Below are 18,399 nucleotides of genomic sequence, written 5' to 3' on the forward strand. Positions count from 1 at the left end.
CTGTTGCAGGCTGCATCGCTGTCCTCATCTGTCTGTCTCTGGGTTCAGACTGAGTCTCTGTCCCCAGCTGCCTGTGGCTGTCTTTGCGTCTCTAGCTCTCATTCGTCTCCTGCTATCTCTGTATGGGATTCCCCCTCGGCGCCCCCCGCCCCTCCCCTCCCCCCTGAAGCCTGCGTCTCCGTGTCCCTTAGGGCCTTCCAGTCCCTTCTCCTCCCCGGAGCCATCTGCAGAAGCCAGGACTGGGCACAAGGCAGGGCTGGGACGATGGCAGTACCCAGGCTGTGCGGGTGGGTAGCACGCCTGCTCGTGATCCTCCTCTCCTTGGGATTTGGCCTGGACACACTAGAGGGGGAGGCCCCCGACACTGTCTCCTGGGGCCCCCTCTCCCCCCCCCCCCCACCCCCCCCCCCCCCCAGCCAGCTGGGAAGCCAAACAACTGAGTCTCCAGCTAGAACATATGTGTTTACCTACTGCAACATGAAGACTGAGGTTAGCTCTCAGAAGGACTTCCCACCAGCAAGGGCAGTTAGTTCCCACATAAGCGTGGTTTCCTCTTAGTTCCCTGGGATGTGAGAAGGACCTTGAAACAGAGGGATGAAGAGATGTCCTCCATTCCCACTTGTGAAACCCTGATCCCAGCAAGCCTGAATGAGAATGGCATGAGGGGGAGAGTCTTAGGGGTCATTTCCAGGGCCACTGAATTCGACGGGCACAGGGATGGGATGGGTAGCTCAGAACTGGGCACCACGAAGTAACTGAACCCATTGTGCAGACAAGGAACTGAGGCTCAGAGGATTGGGACGGAAAGCTGGCCCGGGGCCTTGGGCACTGGCCCCTGGGCCTTGTCTCGTGACCCCCATACTTAGGGCCGATCCACTGGGGTGGGAGCTGCCTTTCGCTAGTGCTCTGGGCCAGATACTTCCCCTGTGCAGATCTGGGAGAGGAGGACTGTATAGAGCAGATGGCCCTCGTGGGGTGCGGGGAGCTGAGCCGGCAAGATTCAAAAGGGGAAGGATTAAGAGCATGCCCTTCCCCAATTCCACGATCCCCTTCCGGACTGAGGCAGCTCAGGGGTCCAGTGCTCTGTGCCACCTGAGGGGTCCTGTGAGGCCCTCAGACTGAGGGCTTCCAGGAGCAGGCCAGAGACAGAGGAAAGCTGCAAATGGGTTGGGGTAGGGGGTCCCCTGAAGAGCGCCAGTCAGGAAGGCATTGCAGGCAAGGAAGAGCCCCTCCCCCTCCTCTCCTCCACTGCTGTGCCAGGATGCCAGCCAGGAGCACGGTTGTCAGGTGGGGAGCACGTCCCCGGGAGGGAGTGGGTGGGGGGTGGCGTTTGGTTGTTTGGTCACAGCGACCCAGATGTCCCATTCCCAGGGCAGCTCTGCACAGGGAGGGCCATGTCCTGAGGCGAGGCAGGTAGGGGTTAATCTGTGAAGGTCGTGGATTTGTTTTTCCAAATGACTCCCATCAGGGGAGCCCTAGAGAGGCAGGGGCATGATGGGAAGTGGCATGTGGGCTCCTTGCAGGCCCTGATTGGCCTTTGCCTGGAGGGCTAGAAGTGTTTTCTCATTCTGTCTTTCTCTTTGTGTGTGTGTGTGAGTGTGTACCTGCGTATGCTCACACACACACACACAGTAACTGGGCAGAGCCGAGCACAGGGACCATCAACAACAGCAAGGAGAAGGTGTGATGTAAGCCCCAGGGAGCCGCCCCCTTCTCAGCAGGGCCTGGGCCGGGGTCTGTGGGAGAGTGCCCAGAGCCAGGCAGGAAGTGAGGGAACAGAAGCCAGACAGCCCAGCAGGCTCGAGTGGCCAGCTAAAGAATCAGACTTGCGTCTCCTGCCATGGAAGGAAGGTATCCCCAGGAGCAAAGTGAGAGCGCACGGACCAAGTACCCAGCCCACTCGGGGGACTGGTCCTAGGTGCCTCGGGAAGAGAAAGGAAAGTGGGCCTGGGGCCTGGGTCAGAAGAAGCCAGACACACCCCGGTCCCCAGGAGAGGAGTGGACTTGAGAACCAAATGTCCATCAATTCAAACCATGGTCCCAGGGCCTGGTGGCTCCAGTCCTGAACTGAGCACCATGGAGGGACGAGGTGCTGACCAACAAGGGCCCCACCCTCAGGAGGTCCCCTCCCTGGAGGGTGACAAAAACGTAGAAGGCGGTTGTGGGTGCTCGGGCAGGTGCTGCCCAGCCTGATGGGGAAGTGATTGACGCAGATCAGAGGACTGGGGGAGGTGGGCTTGACCTGCAGTTGGTTTGTGGGACAAGAGCTGAGCTTGTGACCAGGCTGAGGAACCCCTCTGAGGCTGGAGGTATTCGTGTGGGCCTGTGTATCAACACCCTGCCATGTCAGGCTGAGGAATTCAAGTTTGAACTTCCGGCAATGGGGAGCCATGGAACATCCCTTCGAGGGTAAAGCAATGCGGGGACCAGACATCGAGCGCCTTTAGACCTGGGAGGGAAGTGGGATGTATGAAACTGTGCTTCTCAGCCGTGGAATTCATTCATTCGTTCATCAGATATTGACTGAGCACCAATTTTGTGCCAGGCACTAGGCCAGGCACCTTGATACAGCAATGAATTACACAATCCCTGCCCTTCCGGAGCTTAGAGTCTAAACAAAATAAATTATATATTAGCCAGTGTTAAGATTTAAGGAGAAAAAGTAAGTAGGAAGGGAGGCAGGGAGTGTTTAAAAGGATGGTCAGGGACGGCCTCATTGAGGAGGGGCCATCTGAGCAGAGACTTACAGGAGGTGAGGGACGATGTAGAGGGAACAGTGTTCTAGCCAGAGGGAACAGAAGGTGCAAAGGCCCCAGGGCAGAAGCTTGGCAGGCTTGTGTGAGGAACAGCAAAAAGTCAGTGTGGCTGAAGAGGAGAAGGAAGGGGATGGGGCCAGAGAGGCCGCAGAGGCCTTGCCAGCTGGGGTAAGGACTGGAGCTTTCAATCAGCGAGAGGGGGCCAGCAGGGGGTTTAAAGCAGTGGAGGAACGGGATCCAACCTGTTTTGAGAAGATCCCTTTGGCTCTCCAGTGCAGAACAGACCAGAAGGGGATCAGGGTGGCAGTGGGGGGACCATCTGGGAGGCCCCTGCAGTTAATCAGGGAGGCAGGGATAGTGCCAGCAGCGAAGGTGGAGACCAGCGGTTGGATATGCTGTAATTTGAAGATCGAGCCCACAGGGTGTGTGGGGAGTGGAGGAAAGGAGTCCAAGAAGACTCTAGATTCGGAGTCTCACTGGGGGGTGGGGGGGTGCAGTGGCAGTCCCCTGAGAAGGGAGGCGGGCTGTGGAGGGAAGCGGAGCTCACATTTGCCGTGCCGGCCCATCTGGTGGAGCCCTTCGAGCTGCCAGGAGCCTCAGAGGCCCAGGGAGGAGGCCACAGCAGAGCCCTGCTCCCTCGCCACGTCCCACTCCCAGAGAGGTGCCCCTCCCCCAAAGCTGCCAGGGCAGGACGGGGTGCCCAGCCCAAGCTGCACTGATGGCCGCTGCGGCCTGTGCCCACAGTGTGCCCCAGCCTGGATATCCGCTCGGAGGTGGCGGAGCTGCGCCGGCTGGAGAACTGCAGCGTGGTGGAGGGCCATCTGCAGATCCTGCTCATGTTCACGGCCACGGGCGAGGACTTCCGAGGCCTCAGCTTCCCACGCCTCACTCAGGTCACTGAGTACCTGCTGCTCTTCCGTGTCTATGGTCTGGAGAGCCTGCGGGACCTCTTCCCCAACCTGGCGGTGGTCCGCGGGGCCCGCCTCTTCCTGGGCTACGCGCTGGTCATCTACGAGATGCCGCACCTGCGGGACGTGGGGCTGCCAGTGCTGGGGGCCGTGCTGCGCGGGGCCGTGCGGGTGGAGAAGAACCAGGAGCTCTGCCACCTGTCCACCATCGACTGGGGCCTGCTGCAGCCCTCGCCTGGCGCCAACCACATCGTGGGCAACAAGCTGCGTGAGGAGTGTGCCGACGTGTGCCCCGGCGTGCTGGGCGCCACTGGCCAGCCCTGTGCCAGGACCACCTTCAGTGGGCACACCGACTACAGATGCTGGACCTCCAGCCACTGCCAGAGAGGTGGGCACCTGCCCGGAACACCAGGGGGCACAAGGAGGGCAGGGGCGGGCGGGGCTGAGCGGCCACAGGATGGGTCAGAAAAGTTCAGCAACTGAGTTGGCGTAAGGCTGTCAAGGGACGGTGCAGGACAGTCAGGGAGAAGGGACAGGACAGGCGCGAGGTGGGCATGGGAGGGGGGACAGGGCAGGATGTCAGGTGGCCACACAGGAGGACATATGGGGCAGCGGTTAAGTACAAGGCCAGACGGCCTGGGCTCTGATCTCAGCCGTAGGACTTAATGGTTTGTTTCATGTCGCATATCTGAGCCTGTTCCCTCAGTGAGCTATTCTCTAAGCATTAGAGCGGGTGCCTGAGCCCTGGTGGGAGTTCTAGGTTCCTGATAAAAGTGGTCATAGCAGAGGTGACCCAGGGCAGGCTGGCAGTATTGGGGGGGGACTGGGTGGACAAGGAAAGGAGGTGACCGAGGAAGGACAGAACAGGTGCGATCTTCTTTAGGAAATAAGGTACATGGAGAGAGAACAGAAGGAAGGGAGCCGAGCAAAGGGGGGGAAGTGATACAAGGAGGGGATGATGCAGGGAGGAAGCAGAAGTTACAGGGAGAAAAGGAAGTTTCCAGAGGCTAGGAGCAGATCAGGTCCCCAACCTGGGGCTCCCTCACCCCAAAGCCTCAGCATCCGAGCAGCAGAGTAACTGGATCCCTTCTGTATCCGCTGGGCCCCACGTCCCCATGCCTCCGTGTTGGCTGTAAATACAGTGGCTGAGCGTCCTCCCTCATGTACAGTATCAACACGCCCTCCCTGCCCCCACCACATGCCCGCTCCCGCAGACGGCCGGCTGCCACCTGCAGGGTCCGCACACCATGAGCCCCCAGCCCCAAACCCGCCCACGGCTGCTGGGGCGGCCCCCTGCCCAGGGCACAGAGCTGAAGAGGGTGGAGGTCTGGGCAGGTGAGATGACCAGGGGTGCCCCCTGCTCACACACACTCCCAGGCCCACCGGCCCCAGGCCTCACTGCCCAGTAGAAGCTGGCTGGTTCCCTCTGGCACCATGCCCAGTGATGATCTGAGCACTGGGCCCGGACAGGACAGCAGGCTGGGGAGAAGCAGCCCTGGTGGACAAGGTCACCGCTCTGTCCTGAGCTCTGAACCCTGACCAGGCGCCGTGGGATATGGGAAGCCACAGAGAGGGGCCGTGGTCCTTGTCCTCACGAGCCCCATCTGGGGAAAAGCGAGCCAGCAGCCCTGTCATCTGCACTGGAGGAATTTGGATGCTCTCTAAGTGTTATCCCTTAGATAAGGGGGACGGGGGGGGGCGTGGCGCCAGGACCGGCAGGGGGAGGCCTAACTCAGCACTCTGTCCACAGTGTGTCCCTGTCCCCACGGGCTGGCCTGCACAGCTGGGGGTGAGTGCTGCCACTCCGAATGCCTGGGGGGCTGCAGCCGGCCGGAAGACCCCCGGGCCTGCGTGGCCTGCCGCCACCTCTACTTCCAGGGCGCCTGCCACCGGGCCTGCCCTCCGGGCACCTACCAGCATGAGGCCTGGCGCTGCGTCACGGCAGAGCGCTGTGGCAGCCTGCGCTCTGTGCCTGGCCGCGCCTCCACCTTCGGCATCCACGAGGGCAGCTGCCTGGCCCAGTGCCCCCCGGGCTTCACCCGCAATGGCAGCAGGTGAGTGTAGGGGGGTGGGGGTGCTCTTGGATCAGTGAGGGGGTCCCCACTGGTCCAGGGCTCATTCCACACCCTCCACTTGCCCCTGCTAGCATATTCTGCCACAAGTGTGAGGGGCTGTGCCCCAAAGAGTGCAAGGTGGGCACCAAGACCATCGACTCCATCCAGGCGGCACAGGACCTGGTGGGCTGCACCCACGTGGAGGGGAGCCTCATCATCAACCTTCGCCAGGGCTGTCAGTACCTTCCTCGGGCCGCACCTCTCCTCCCGGCCATGCCCCTGACAGTGACCCAGCTAAAGCACTGCTTTCCATTAGCCTGGGTCCCGGTCCTGAGGGGCCTCCTCCCTGCACCCCATCAGCACCTCCCCCCACCCCACCCCCTACACTTGCCCTGCCCTGCTCCAGCCCTGGTCTTCCCCGTTTCCAGATAACCTGGAGCTGGGGCTGCAGCACAGCCTGGGGTTGATAGAGACCATCACCGGCTTCCTCAAAATCAAGCACTCCTTTGCCCTCGTGTCCCTGGGCTTTTTCAAGAACCTCAAACTAATCCGGGGGGACGCCATGGTGGATGGGTAAGGGGTCAGAAACAGCCTCTGACCAGCTCCCTCTATCACATCTCCTCCCTAACACTCCCCAAGAAGGGGGGAAGGGCATGGGCTCTGGAACCAGCTCTGCTGCGTACTGTCTGTGTGACACTGGGTAGGTTGCTTAACTTTTCTGGTCCTCGATTTTCTCATCTGAAAAATGGGGTTAATATAATGCTACTTATTTCTTAGGGCTGTTGTGAATCATTACTTATGTTGTTCTGTGTAAAGTACTTAAGACAGCACCTGGAACACAGTATATACTATATAAGTTATGGCGCCGTCAGACTCCACATAGGTTGGCCGCCATTGCTCTCGGATGCTCTCAGCTGCAGAGCAAGACCGCCGGGGTCTGAAACCCATCCCTGCCACCTATCCGTCAAGACCTACCTGTAACATAGCTAGGATTTTTCAAAACACAGAGAATGTTTTGCTTTATTTTATTTTAATTTTTATTTGTTAAAAGATTTTTATTCTTTATTTATTTATTCATGAGAGACAGAGAGAAAGGCAGAGGGAGAAGCAGGCTCCCCGCGGAGCAGGGAGGCCGATGCGGGGCTCGATCCCAGGAGCCTGGGATCATGACCTGAGCCGAAGGCAGACTCTTAACGACTGAGCCACCCAGACACCCCTGTTTTATTTTATTTTATTTTATTTATTTTCAAGAGAGACAGAGAGAGAAAGCACACGAGGGCGCCCGGGCGTGGGAGTTGGGGGGGGCAGAGGGAGAGAGAGAGAGAGAGACTCTTTAGCAGGCTTCACACCCCAAGTAGAGCCCGAGAGGGGTTTTGATCTCACCAGCCTGAGACCATGAACTTGAGATCAGGACCTGGAGCCAAAATCAAGAAGACACTCAACCCACTGAGCCACCCAGTCGCCCCCAGAGAATGTTTTAAATTATCATCCAGCCGAGTGGTTTCTCATGTCTCCCCCAAACTACCATGGGCCCCCAGGGGTACCTACACTCCATTGGAGAGGCAGAGCCCCAGGCTGACTGCCCCTCCTCCCCTGTGCCCCCAGCACAGCCCCTCCAGGAGGGACCCATAAGGCACCCGAGTTCCCCACCCCCTGGCCTCCCCCTCCCCTGCAGCGGAAGGTCTCTTGGCCTCCCCCAGGAACTACACTCTGTATGTGCTGGACAACCAGAACCTACAGCAGCTGGGGTCCTGGGTGGCTGCGGGGCTCACCATTCCCGTGGGCAAGATATACTTCGCCTTCAACCCTCGCCTCTGCTTGGAGCACATCTACCGCCTGGAGGAGGTGACCGGCACGCGGGGACGACAAAACAAGGCCGAGATCAACCCCCGCACCAACGGAGACCGCGCCGCCTGTGAGGCCCGACACCACGACCCCAGAGCGACACGCCCCCCAGAAACCCCAGGCGCGCGCACGCACACTGAAACCCACCGGACACGCACCCGGGCGGGAGGGGCGTTTGGCCGGGACAACGCGATAGGTTCTCTTCGGAGGCCGCGTTGGGGGTGGCATCCGCTGGGTCAGGGTGGGGGCTGGGAAGTAGGCGACTCCCGCGGAGGCGAAAGCGGCTGACAGCAGGTGTTGGCCCCTCGCCCCGCCCAGGCCAGACTCGCACCCTGCGCTTCGTGTCCAACGTGACTCAGGCCGACAGCATCTTGCTGCGCTGGGAGCGCTACGAGCCGCTGGAGGCTAGGGACCTGCTCAGCTTCATCGTGTACTACAAGGAGTCGTGAGTGCCGGGGGCGGGGCCAGAGTGGGGCGGGGCGGGGCCAGAGCCCCCGTGGGGCGGGGTCAGACCCGGACAGCCCGCCGATCTGCTCACAAACGCGAATTGGGTGACCGGTGAGGGGTGAGGGGTGAGGGCAGAGCGCCGCGGGACCGCAGGGAGGCAAGAAGCCAGGACCCCCAAGTCTCACTCCCTTGTAGGGCCCACGTCTGGCTCTCCCCTCACTTTATTCACCCTCCGTGCCTCAGTTTCACCTCACCAGTGAAATGGAGAGGACAGTCAGGACTTCTGAGAGACCCGGAGAAGCGCCCCGCTGGGAAGGCTTGGATAATTAAACTTCAATTCACTATGCTAATGTTCTGTACTGACCACATGCTCCTGCCCCAGCAGCGGTTTGGGGAGTACCCACTAATTTGGCCGGTTTTATGCGTTGCTCTGCCAGCATTTCATTAAAGCCTGAGGAAGGGAGGGAGCAGGGACAACCAAGGACGGGCTGCTCTTTTCTTTGGAGAGAGTGTACTGACCATAGCAGGAGGGAGAGTGGTTAGACCACAGGAAGGATTTCTCCAAAAGCATGGCTAGGAATCAAAACTACAATTCTTAGAGGAGAGGTGGGTTCCGGATGGCAGGCTGGGAGGGCAGCCCTTGGGATTACTCCCCCTCTAGAGTAGACAGAAGATGGGAGCCACCTGGCTTGGAAACATTCCTGTGAACTAAAACGGAGAGGTCTTAGTTTCCCACTAGCACAGGACCTGGCCTGGGAGGGAGGAGGGGGAGTCAGTGGTGGGAGGCCGGTTCAAATGGCCAAGGCTCTCCTGGGCCTCAGTGGTAGGTGAAGGTCTCCAGCATGGGGAGCTGGAGAATTTGCTAAATACAGATTCCTGGGCCCCATCCCCATAGATTCTGATTCAGTCCCGGGGAGAACCCGCGAATCTGCCTTTCTAACGAGCTCCCAGGTAATCCTGGTCCATGGACCACATTTTGGGGAGCACTAACATGGGCTGGCAGTGTGCATGGCACCCCCTGCCTGGCTTGTGCAGCTCACAATCCACACCACTGTACCCAGGTGCCTCTGGGCTCAGGAGGTAATCTTAGGGGTCCTTCCGGAAGCTCCCCTAGCATCACGGCCTCGCAGGCTGGCTGTGGCTGTGCTGGCTCAATCCCAGCTCTGAGCAGACCCACCCAGTGAATGCTCCCTGGGAAGACATCCCAGGATGTCTTCATGCATACTGGAAGAAGAACGACAATCACAGTGTTAGGGTGGTTCTAGAAACCGGGGTGGGGCTGAGCCGCCCCTCAGCTCTAGGGATGATGGGATGTTCAGCCCATTCCAGAATGCCACAGAGCACATAGGTCCAGATGCCTGTGGGACCCAGAGCTGGAACCTGCTGGATGTGGAGCTGCCCTTAAGCCGCACCCAGGACCCTGGGGTGACTCTAGCGCCCCTCAAGCCCTGGACACAGTATGCAGTGTTTGTGCGGGCCATCACACTGACCACTGCTGAGGACAGCCCCCACCAAGGAGCCCAGAGCCCCATCGTCTACCTCCGAACCCTGCCTGCGGGTAGGCTGAAGACCTTGAAGGGGGTGGGAGCTAGATGTCTGAGTCCTAATGGGAATGAGGGAACCCAGGCATCGGAAATAGAGAAGCTGGGTCGCTCAACACCAGGCCCCTAGAGACTGGGAAGCCAGAATTTTGAGTCCTAGAAAGAACAGAGGGCATTGGCCTAGGGTCCTAGGGAGGCTGTGGGTGGGAGAGTGCAGGGGGAATACTTGAGCCAACTTAAGGGCCTTCCAGGGACATGGGAAGGCCAGGATTCTGAGTTCCAGGAAGAGGAGGTTGAGGGTCATGGATTCCTTGGGAGAATGCGAGGGGCTTGGACCCCAGAGACGGGTCATTACCAGACAGTACTAGAAAGGGGGATCCACGGCGCCTCAGTCGTACCTTACTTGCGCCCCCAGCGCCCACGGTGCCCCAGGACGTCATTTCCACGTCCAATTCCTCGTCCCACCTGCTGGTGCGCTGGAAGCCACCTACTCAGCGCAACGGGAACATCACCTACTACCTGGTGCTGTGGCAGCGTCTGGCGGAGGACGGCGACCTCTATCTCAACGACTACTGCCACCGCGGTGCGCAGGGCAGCGGCGCAGGCCGGAGGGTCGGGGCGGCGGGGCCCGGGCGCGGTCCGTCTGACTGCGTTTTTTCCCCGCTCTGCGCCAGGCTTGCGGCTGCCCACCAGCAACAACGACCCCCGCTTCGACCGCGAAGACGGGGAACTGGAAGCCGAGATGGAGCCCGGCTGCTGCCCTTGCCAGCAGCCCCCTCCCGGGCAGGTCCTGCCACCGCTGGAGGCGCAAGAGGCCTCGTTCCAGAAGAAGTTCGAAAACTTTCTGCACAACGCCATCACCATCCCTAAGTGCGGCCCGAGCTGGGGGCGGGGCGGGCCTGGTGGGCGGGGCCGGGGAGGGGCGGGTCTCGCTGGGCCGGGCGGGGGGTGGGGGGCGGGCCGGGCCTAACGCGGCCCTCCCCGGTCTCCCCAGATCCCCCTGGAAGGTGACGTCCATCAATAGGAGCCCTCAAAGGTGAGCCGGGCGGGACTGAGGGGCGGGGGTCCCGGGGCGCGGCCGCGGCTCTGACTCGCGCACTCCCCAGAGACTCGGGGAGGCACCGCCGGGCCGCCGGGGCCCTCCGGCTTGGGGGGAACAGCTCGGATTTCGAGATCCAGGAGGACAAAGTGCCCCGGGAGCGCGCAGTGTTGAGTGGCCTGCGCCACTTCACGGAATATCGGATCGACATCCATGCCTGCAACCACGCGGCGCACACCGTGGGCTGCAGTGCGGCCACCTTCGTCTTTGCGCGCACCATGCCCCACAGTAGGTGACCCCCCCAGCCCCCGACCCCAAGGACTCTACCCAATTAGTGCTCCAACTAACGAGTTCGACGTCCCCATAACTCCAGGGCCTCGCTCGGCTCACCCCTCCCAGTCCCCATAAGCCCCGAGCTTCCCGTACCCTCCGAGGTGAGCCCCCTTGAGCTTGAACGTGAAGCTGAGAGGAAATGCTGGGGCTGGGCTGCCTGATGCCGTCTCCCGTAGGAGAAGCCGATGGTATCCCAGGGAAGGTGGCCTGGGAGGCAGCCAGCAAAGGCAGTGTCCTCCTGCGCTGGCTGGAACCCCCGGACCCCAACGGACTCATCCTCAAGTACGAAATCAAGTACCGCCGCTTGGGAGAGGTAGGAACCCCGGGGGACCCCCAAACCTGGACCCAAATAGTGCCTCCATCCTCTTCCCAGCCAGCTGTTCCGTCTTGCCCTCAGGAGGCCACAGTGCTGTGTGTGTCTCGCCTGCGATATGCCAAGTTTGGGGGTGTCCAGCTGGCCCTGCTACCCCCTGGAAACTACTCTGCCAGAGTTCGGGCAACCTCGCTGGCTGGCAATGGCTCTTGGACGGAGAGCATCGCTTTCTACGTCCCCGGCCCAGGTAGACTCGGCCTCGGTCCCAGAGCTGCACTCCCCACAGCCCAGCTGGGTGCCCAGCCAAATCTCCTGTGGTGGCCACTCCACCCCGCTCCTCCCCCTGTTCTCACTTCCCATGGTGAAAACAGAAGTGTCCTCTACCCTCTGACTTCTCCATCTTTGACCCTACCATCTGCTGCCCTCTGACCACCAGAGGAGGAAGACTCCGGGGGGCTGCACGTCCTTCTCACTGTCACCCCCGTGGGGCTCATGCTGCTCATCATTCTTGCTGCCCTCGGTTTCTTCTACGGCAGGAAGAGGTGACGATGCTGAGTCATACCGGTTCCCACCCCCCTTCTCGTCCCCCCCCCCCCCCCACAGCCCTCATCACAAGGTCGGTGCCGCTGGAGGGTGGTAGGTGAGACAGCAAGAGGACGTTCCTTAGAAGCAATAACTCATCCCCCCGAGGGCAGCATGGAGGAGACACACCTTTCAGTCTGAGGGACCAACTTTCCCTGACCTTACCAGTGAAAGTCTTGCCTCCTGGGACTCCCCAGTCTGGGCGCACTGGGACTGTTGGTCACCGCGTTCTCAGCCAATAAAGCAGGGGAAGAGACAGAGACCTCACCATGTGCCCTGGGATGGTTGGTGCCAGATGCCCCTGGGGCTGAACACAAGAGGGAAATGGGGGCAGGACTTTGATTAGCTGACTTCTAAGGACTACCTAAGGAGGCAGGAGCCCCCCTCCTCCTGTGCTCCCTATTCCCAGCCTGTCAGATCCCAGACCCCAGGACTAGGACCAAGGCCAGCTTGGAAAGTGTGTAGGGCTCCCCAGGGACACCCTGATCAGGGACGGGAGGGGGTGTGGTCAGTAACTTCCCTCCTTCTTGTCCTCTGACATTGTTCCTTCCTTCCTGAGGACATTTGTGGCCTGACCCCCTCCCCTCCCATTGCAGAAACAGCACCCTGTATGCCTCCGTGAATCCGGAGTACTTCAGCGCCTCTGATAGTAGGTCTGGGAGCGGGTGGACAGGTGTGTGGGACAGGGAGACAGGAGGGGAGGAGAGGCACGCTGGAGGAGACATTCTTGGAGAGGCAGCCTTGGAACCCGAGCCCTTCTGAAGAGGCGAGAAGCGGGTGGGGGCGTGGCAGAGAGCAGTGTTCTTGCCTTGTGACCCCCACCTCTTCTCAGTGTACATCCCTGATGAGTGGGAGGTGCCTCGGGAGCAGATCTCCATAATCCGGGAACTGGGCCAGGGCTCCTTCGGGATGGTATACGAGGGACTGGCACAGGGACTAGAGGCTGGAGAGGAGTCCACACCCGTGGCCCTGAAGACTGTGAATGAGCTGGCCAGCCCACGAGAACGCATTGAGTTTCTCAAGGAAGCTTCTGTCATGAAGGCATTCAAGTGTCACCATGTGGTAAGGGAGGATCAGGGATGTTGCCAGGGTAGAGTCATAATTACAGTGACAATCATATGATAAGAAGGATAGGGTCAAGGACGAGGTCAGGCCACCATCAAGGTCAGGGTTGGGACTGAGGTAAAAGTCATGGTTAGGGTTAGAGTCAAAACCAGGTCACGGTGGGGCCATGGTAGAATCATGGTTAGGGCTGAGATCAGTCATGGATGGGGGTCAGTATTGAGTGTCCAGATCATTGTTAGGATCATGATTGGGATCAAGGTCAGAACTGGGTGAATCATGAAGATTGGAATGATAGTTATGGGTTAGGGTCATGGGTTAGGGTCAGGGTCATTGTTAGATTAGAATTAGGGTTATGGTCATGGTTGGGTTTAGGGTCAGGGTTGGTGTCAGGGTCAGGTGGTGGTCACAGCAGGTCAACATTTTGGCCAGGTGAGTCAAGGGGACCTGGGTGGACCTGCAACCAGGCTCTTTGTCCATCCCAGGTACGTCTCCTAGGTGTGGTGTCTCAGGGCCAGCCAACTCTGGTCATCATGGAGTTAATGACCCGGGGGGACCTCAAGAGTCATCTTCGATCTCTGCGGCCTGAGGCAGAGGTAGAGACCAGGAAGACCCTGGGCCAAGGGGCTGGGGAGTTAGAGAAGACTTGGGCACAGTTGTGGGGGGGATCCTTGGGCAGGAGTCCAACCTCTAGGTTCCTTCTTCACCAGCCCCCTCTCTTGGCTCTAGAACAACCCGGGGCTCCCACGGCCAGCGCTGGGAGATATGATCCAGATGGCTGGTGAGATTGCAGATGGCATGGCCTACCTTGCCGCCAACAAATTTGTGCATCGAGATCTGGCGGCCCGGAACTGCATGGTGTCCCAGGACTTCACAGTCAAGATCGGGGGTACAGAGGGTGCTGGGCGGGTGTGGGGCAGCCTGAGGAGTAGAGGGACTCCCCAAGCTAGGCTAGGAGACTGAGGTCCGGCCAACAGCTCTGTCCCCGACAGCTGCCCCCCTCTGGATCTCAGGCTCCTCATCCAAGGCCACAGGGGTTGGGGCAGGATGATCTCTGAGGTTCTTTGAGCCCTCAAGTTCCAGAATTCTTGGAGGCTATGGAGCGGGAGAGGGCTGGGAGAGATATCTTTGGGGCGGGGGCTGGCGTGTGGTTCTGCTGCCCCCATACCCGTTCACCCTCACTTTCCAGACTTCGGGATGACTCGAGACGTGTATGAGACAGACTATTACCGCAAGGGTGGGAAGGGGCTGCTGCCCGTGCGCTGGATGGCCCCCGAGTCCCTCAAAGATGGAATCTTCACGACGCACTCGGATGTCTGGTGGGGCCTAGCTGGAGCAGAGGGCTCAGGGCATGTGGAGGTGGGGTCTGGGGTGAGGCCTGGGTGTGCTGAGCAGCATGCAAGGTGCTGGGCTCAGGCCCTTCTGCGTATCCTCCAGGTCCTTTGGTGTGGTGCTCTGGGAGATCGCGACCTTGGCCGAACAGCCCTACCAGGGCTTATCCAATGAGCAGGTGCTCAAGTTTGTCATGGATGGTGGGGTTCTGGAGGAGCTGGAGAGCTGTCCCCTTCAGTTGTAAGTCACCCCCCGCCCTTTCCTCACCCTTGTTCTGTCTACCCTGCCCTGCCCCCACGATTCTGGCCTGCCTCCTCTGATGCTCTCATATGCACTGGTCTCCAGCTCTGAGCCTTCCCCACTCCAACCCTGCTGACTCCCCCGTGGCCCTCCCAGATGTGGCCCCCCACTACCCCCATTACACCAGCTGCCCTCTCATGCTGCCCCCGCCCCACCAGGCAGGAGTAGCCCCCCACGATCCCCGTTGCACCAGCTGGCCTCTCACGCTGCCCCCGCCCCACCAGGCAGGAGCTGATGAGCCTCTGCTGGCAGCAGAACCCACGTCTGCGGCCCACCTTCACCTGCATCCTGGACAGCATTCGGGGGGAGCTGCGGCCCTCCTTCCGCCTCTTTTCCTTCTACTATAGCCCGGAGTGCCGGGGAGCCCAGGGGGCCCTGCTGCCTGATGCCAGACCCAACTCCCTACCCACCCCAGAAGGAGCTTCCTCAGACTACAGCCTCCAAAATGGGGGTCCACGGCACTGAGGGGCAGCCTATTCCCTGGATGCCTGGCAGAGAGGAAGGGTCCTGACCTTTGCGGCCGTGAAGTGTGCAGACATTCACACCCCATCCCGTTTTCAGAAAGGCCAGGGGGTGCCCAGGCTGGGCCAGGGAGCGAGAGAGGAAAGATGGGGTGGGAGGGGTCAGAGAGGACTCGTTGTCAGGAAGATTTTCTCAGGAGTCTTCATTCTCCATGAGAAAGTGAGCAAGGTCACAGCAGGAGGAGTGGACGAGGGGTCCAGGCCCTCAGAGTGGGGGCCCTACTCAGACTGGGAAGAGGGGCTCACCCACTCGGAAGGCGGGGTCCGGAGAACCCACCCTCAGCTCTGGGTCTCCTGTGGACACGTGGGGCCGTCAACACACTCGAAGCCAGGAGAGCACGCAGCCTCAGGCCTGGAAGCCCTTCTGTCCATGTCTGGGATGCTGGGGATGGGGTGTCCACACCCCTGCCCTTAGCATGGTGTCTCACCACCCCCCTCTGCCCCATGCATCAGGTGGTGTGGGGAGAACACAGAGACCTGGGTGAGCACGGGTCCAGTCTGACCCGCAGCCTGCCTCACCCCTTCCCCTCCTTTGCCATACCCAGGAACCCCCAAGGTTGGTGCTCCTCCTTCCTCCTCCCCAGGCAGATCCCTTGGTGTAGCTTCACCCCTTCTCCCAGGCCCCTCCCCTCGACCTCCCGCCTACCCTCGGATGATTAGGGCTGTAAGAGCCTTGCTTCCTCCCTGCCCTGGCTCCTGCCCCCACCCCTGCCTCTCCCGGGAGGGCTGGAAAACATACAATAAAGGCTGTTGTGCCGTGGTCCCGGGCAGCCCATCATCTCTCCATCTATACGGTGTTAACACAGACTGGGCTTCCTCCCTCCTCCCTGGGGACCTGATGCGGTGACCCTGAGGCGGGGATACAGGATAAGTACGGGGCCGTCAGACCGCACCTCCGCCAGGACCTGGACCGCCAAGGTGCCCAGGCGGTGGAGCAGGACAACCCCGCTGTTTTCTGCTGCTCAGGCGGCCGCCCGCGGTGGAGACCGGCAGGGAAGCTCTGCACGGGGCCCGTCCCCACCCTCATCTCTGGGTGGCCCCTCGCCTTTCGGGCACGTAGGACAGACGCAGTGGGCAGAACGGGCGGGGGAGGGGCCCCGATGACCAGTCCGCGCTGGATTACCCCCCCCCTCCCCCCAGCCAGGCAGGGACGCGCATCAGAGCAGAGTCTGCGTGTCTGGCTCCCTTGGATGAGCGGAGCGGAGATGCCCCGGAGGCATGCTGCAGGAGCGCGGCGGAGTCCATTTGCAGGCTCTTATGCCAAGGCCGTCAGGGCATTTGAGGGGAAGAGCTGCAGATAAAGGACTTAAACCTTGGTGAGGTGGATGGCGGCGGAAGGGGCTGGCGGCGCTCCCCATTCTGTACCAGCCCCTCCTGCATCCAGCCGTGGGGCCGTGGTTCCCACGCCGCCACGCGCGGCCACACACGCGGAGCCTGGGGAGAGTCTTGTGAGACCGTCTCTGCGATAGCGTTTACAACTCCTGCACCCTGCCCTGGCAGGGCCAGGGTGGGCGGCAAGGACCCCCTGTCCCGCTGGACCCCTGCAGGGATCCTGCCGGTCCCTGGTGGCTGAAGCAACAGTGACCCCTAATGGTTTCTGGTGGAACCACAGCTTAGGGAGCCGGGAGTGCGGGAGGTTCTCTCCCCTGGGGCGCTGGTCTCTGACGGCCTCCTGCAGCCTAGAAGGGAGGGACGCTCCACGCAGGAGCCCCAGGGGGAGACCCGCACCCTCACACAAAGCACACAGGCCCAGACAGCAGCAGGGGGGTCAAGCCCTCTCCCCGCCACCCATACACCTAACCTGCACAGCGCTGGATACTGCCTGCCCTACAGGTGTGGTCGTCGGGATGTGGACCGGCTGAAGGAAGGGATTGAAAGTTGAAGAAGAGAGGGCTTCAGAAGAACGCTGTGCTTTATTCCAAAGATGAGCAGGTGGTGGCCCTTGATGAGCCTGTGGGAGCACGGCCAGAGGGAGGCTCTTGGTGAGCCCCTGGGAGCACGGTCAGAGGAAGACTCTTAATGAGCCTGTGGGAGCACGGCCAGAGGGAGGCTCTTGGTGAGCCCCTGGGAGCACGGTCAGAGGGAGGCTCTTGATGAGCCCCTGGGAGCACGGTCAGAGGGAGGCTCTTGGTGAGCCCCTGGGAGCACGGTCAGAGGGAGACTCTTAATGAGCCTGTGGGAGCACGGTCAGAGGGAGGCTCTTGATGAGCCCCTGGGCGCATGGTCAGGAGCTTGAGAACAAGTCTTCAGTTACCCCTGATGCCCGACAGAAGCAGGGATCTCAAAGGGGCTGCACAGCAAAGCGTTCCAACATCCCTGCTGTGGCCGTGGGACGGAGGGTTTCAGAGTGGGTGTGGTGAGGAGCGAGGGGAGCACCCCACCCTAACTCAGGGGTATTTGCCCTTCTCCAAAGCCAGGAGACTGGCCCCCGGCCCAGAATTGTGGCTGACAGTAGATATTGTAGTAATCTTGGCCCCCAGCATTGGATATTGGATGTTCCCTGATTCGGTTCCTGGGAAAGCAGGACATCTGAGCAGTTTGGCTTCTTGGACTGAGCAGGCCAGGAGCCACTCTCCCCACCTGCATCGTTCCCACCACAGCACGGGAGAAAAGGGATGGGGGCCCTGGGAAGAAGCAAGTGCTGGGGAGGAGTAGAAGGGAGGCTCTCCCAGCACAAAGATGGTGATTGAAATCCTAGGAGAAAGGAGGGGCTCATTTGGGGGCACAAGATATTCTTTCCTGCCTCTCTCCCCACCAACACCCCCCAGCAGCTGCAGCTCTGAACCACCAAGGCCTCCTCAGATGTCAGGATGGGAAAGGATGGGTGCTGGGAGGTGGTGAGGGAAGAGACACAGGCAGGCAGGGGACAGGAGCCCAGAACCTGTCTCTGAGCACGGTAGAAGCTTAGAGGCTACCCCCTGACCTCTTTCCTCCCCTTTCCACTTGTGAGCAGCAACAGGGACACTTTCTGCTTGGTCGCTCCCAGAGTTGAAGGGGCAGAGGGCCTCTCGGGTCCCTACCCTCTCGGGCAGTGTCACACTACTCCTTGGGCAGAACTGCCAGAGGGGGAGGTGGGCAGAGGTGCAGGGAGAGGGGGCGGATGGAGGGCGCACAGAAGACTAGGGAAGAAATCCTGAGACTATGAAGAAGGACCCTCAAGAAACTGAGACAGGGCCTCTTCCTCTCTGGGAGGCTGAGGAAGGAGAGAGTGCGCACAAAATGTCGTGCAGCCTGGTCAGACAAGACGGGGAGCTGGAGGGGAGGGGTGCAGCCAACCTCGCCCCTGACGCAGGACAAAAGAAGGTGGGGTTGTGAGAGACTGGGGGGCGCACAGGAGTCACGGTGGCCCCTCTTGGAAGCAGCCTT

The 18,399-nt window shown here is 60.7% G+C and overlaps 1 protein-coding gene across 1 annotated transcript; it reads left to right on the forward strand.

Moving 5' to 3' along the window:
* Nucleotides 1–264: 264 nt before the first annotated feature.
* Nucleotides 265–15,049, forward strand: LOC110573454 (insulin receptor-related protein). The gene is made up of 22 exons (XM_021681951.2): nt 265–347; nt 3,499–4,052; nt 5,415–5,718; nt 5,811–5,953; nt 6,147–6,291; nt 7,419–7,633; nt 7,882–8,008; nt 9,330–9,568; nt 9,967–10,134; nt 10,226–10,421; nt 10,546–10,587; nt 10,658–10,878; nt 11,100–11,236; nt 11,321–11,483; nt 11,673–11,778; nt 12,415–12,467; nt 12,651–12,880; nt 13,366–13,476; nt 13,610–13,769; nt 14,070–14,199; nt 14,318–14,452; nt 14,737–15,049. Exons 1-22 carry the CDS (start codon nt 265–267, stop codon nt 14,975–14,977), a joined length of 3,903 nt encoding a protein of 1,300 aa, XP_021537626.1. The 3' UTR covers nt 14,978–15,049.
* The last annotated feature ends 3,350 nt before the right edge of the window (nt 15,050–18,399 follow it).

The sequence above is a fragment of the Neomonachus schauinslandi genome, unplaced genomic scaffold (genome assembly GCF_002201575.2).
Source record: "Neomonachus schauinslandi unplaced genomic scaffold, ASM220157v2 HiC_scaffold_218, whole genome shotgun sequence".
Classification (NCBI taxonomy): Eukaryota; Metazoa; Chordata; class Mammalia; order Carnivora; family Phocidae; genus Neomonachus; species Neomonachus schauinslandi.

Bases quoted from the DNA above. Each gene is read 5' to 3' on its own strand.
- LOC110573454 (XM_021681951.2), top strand. From the start codon at position 265: ATGGCAGTACCCAGGCTGTGCGGGTGGGTAGCACGCCTGCTCGTGATC. The intron at 9,569-9,966 runs GTAGGCTGAAGA...TTGCGCCCCCAG, and splicing joins CCTCCGAACCCTGCCTGCGG to CGCCCACGGTGCCCCAGGAC. The intron at 10,879-11,099 runs GTAGGTGACCCC...CGTCTCCCGTAG, and splicing joins TGCGCGCACCATGCCCCACA to GAGAAGCCGATGGTATCCCA.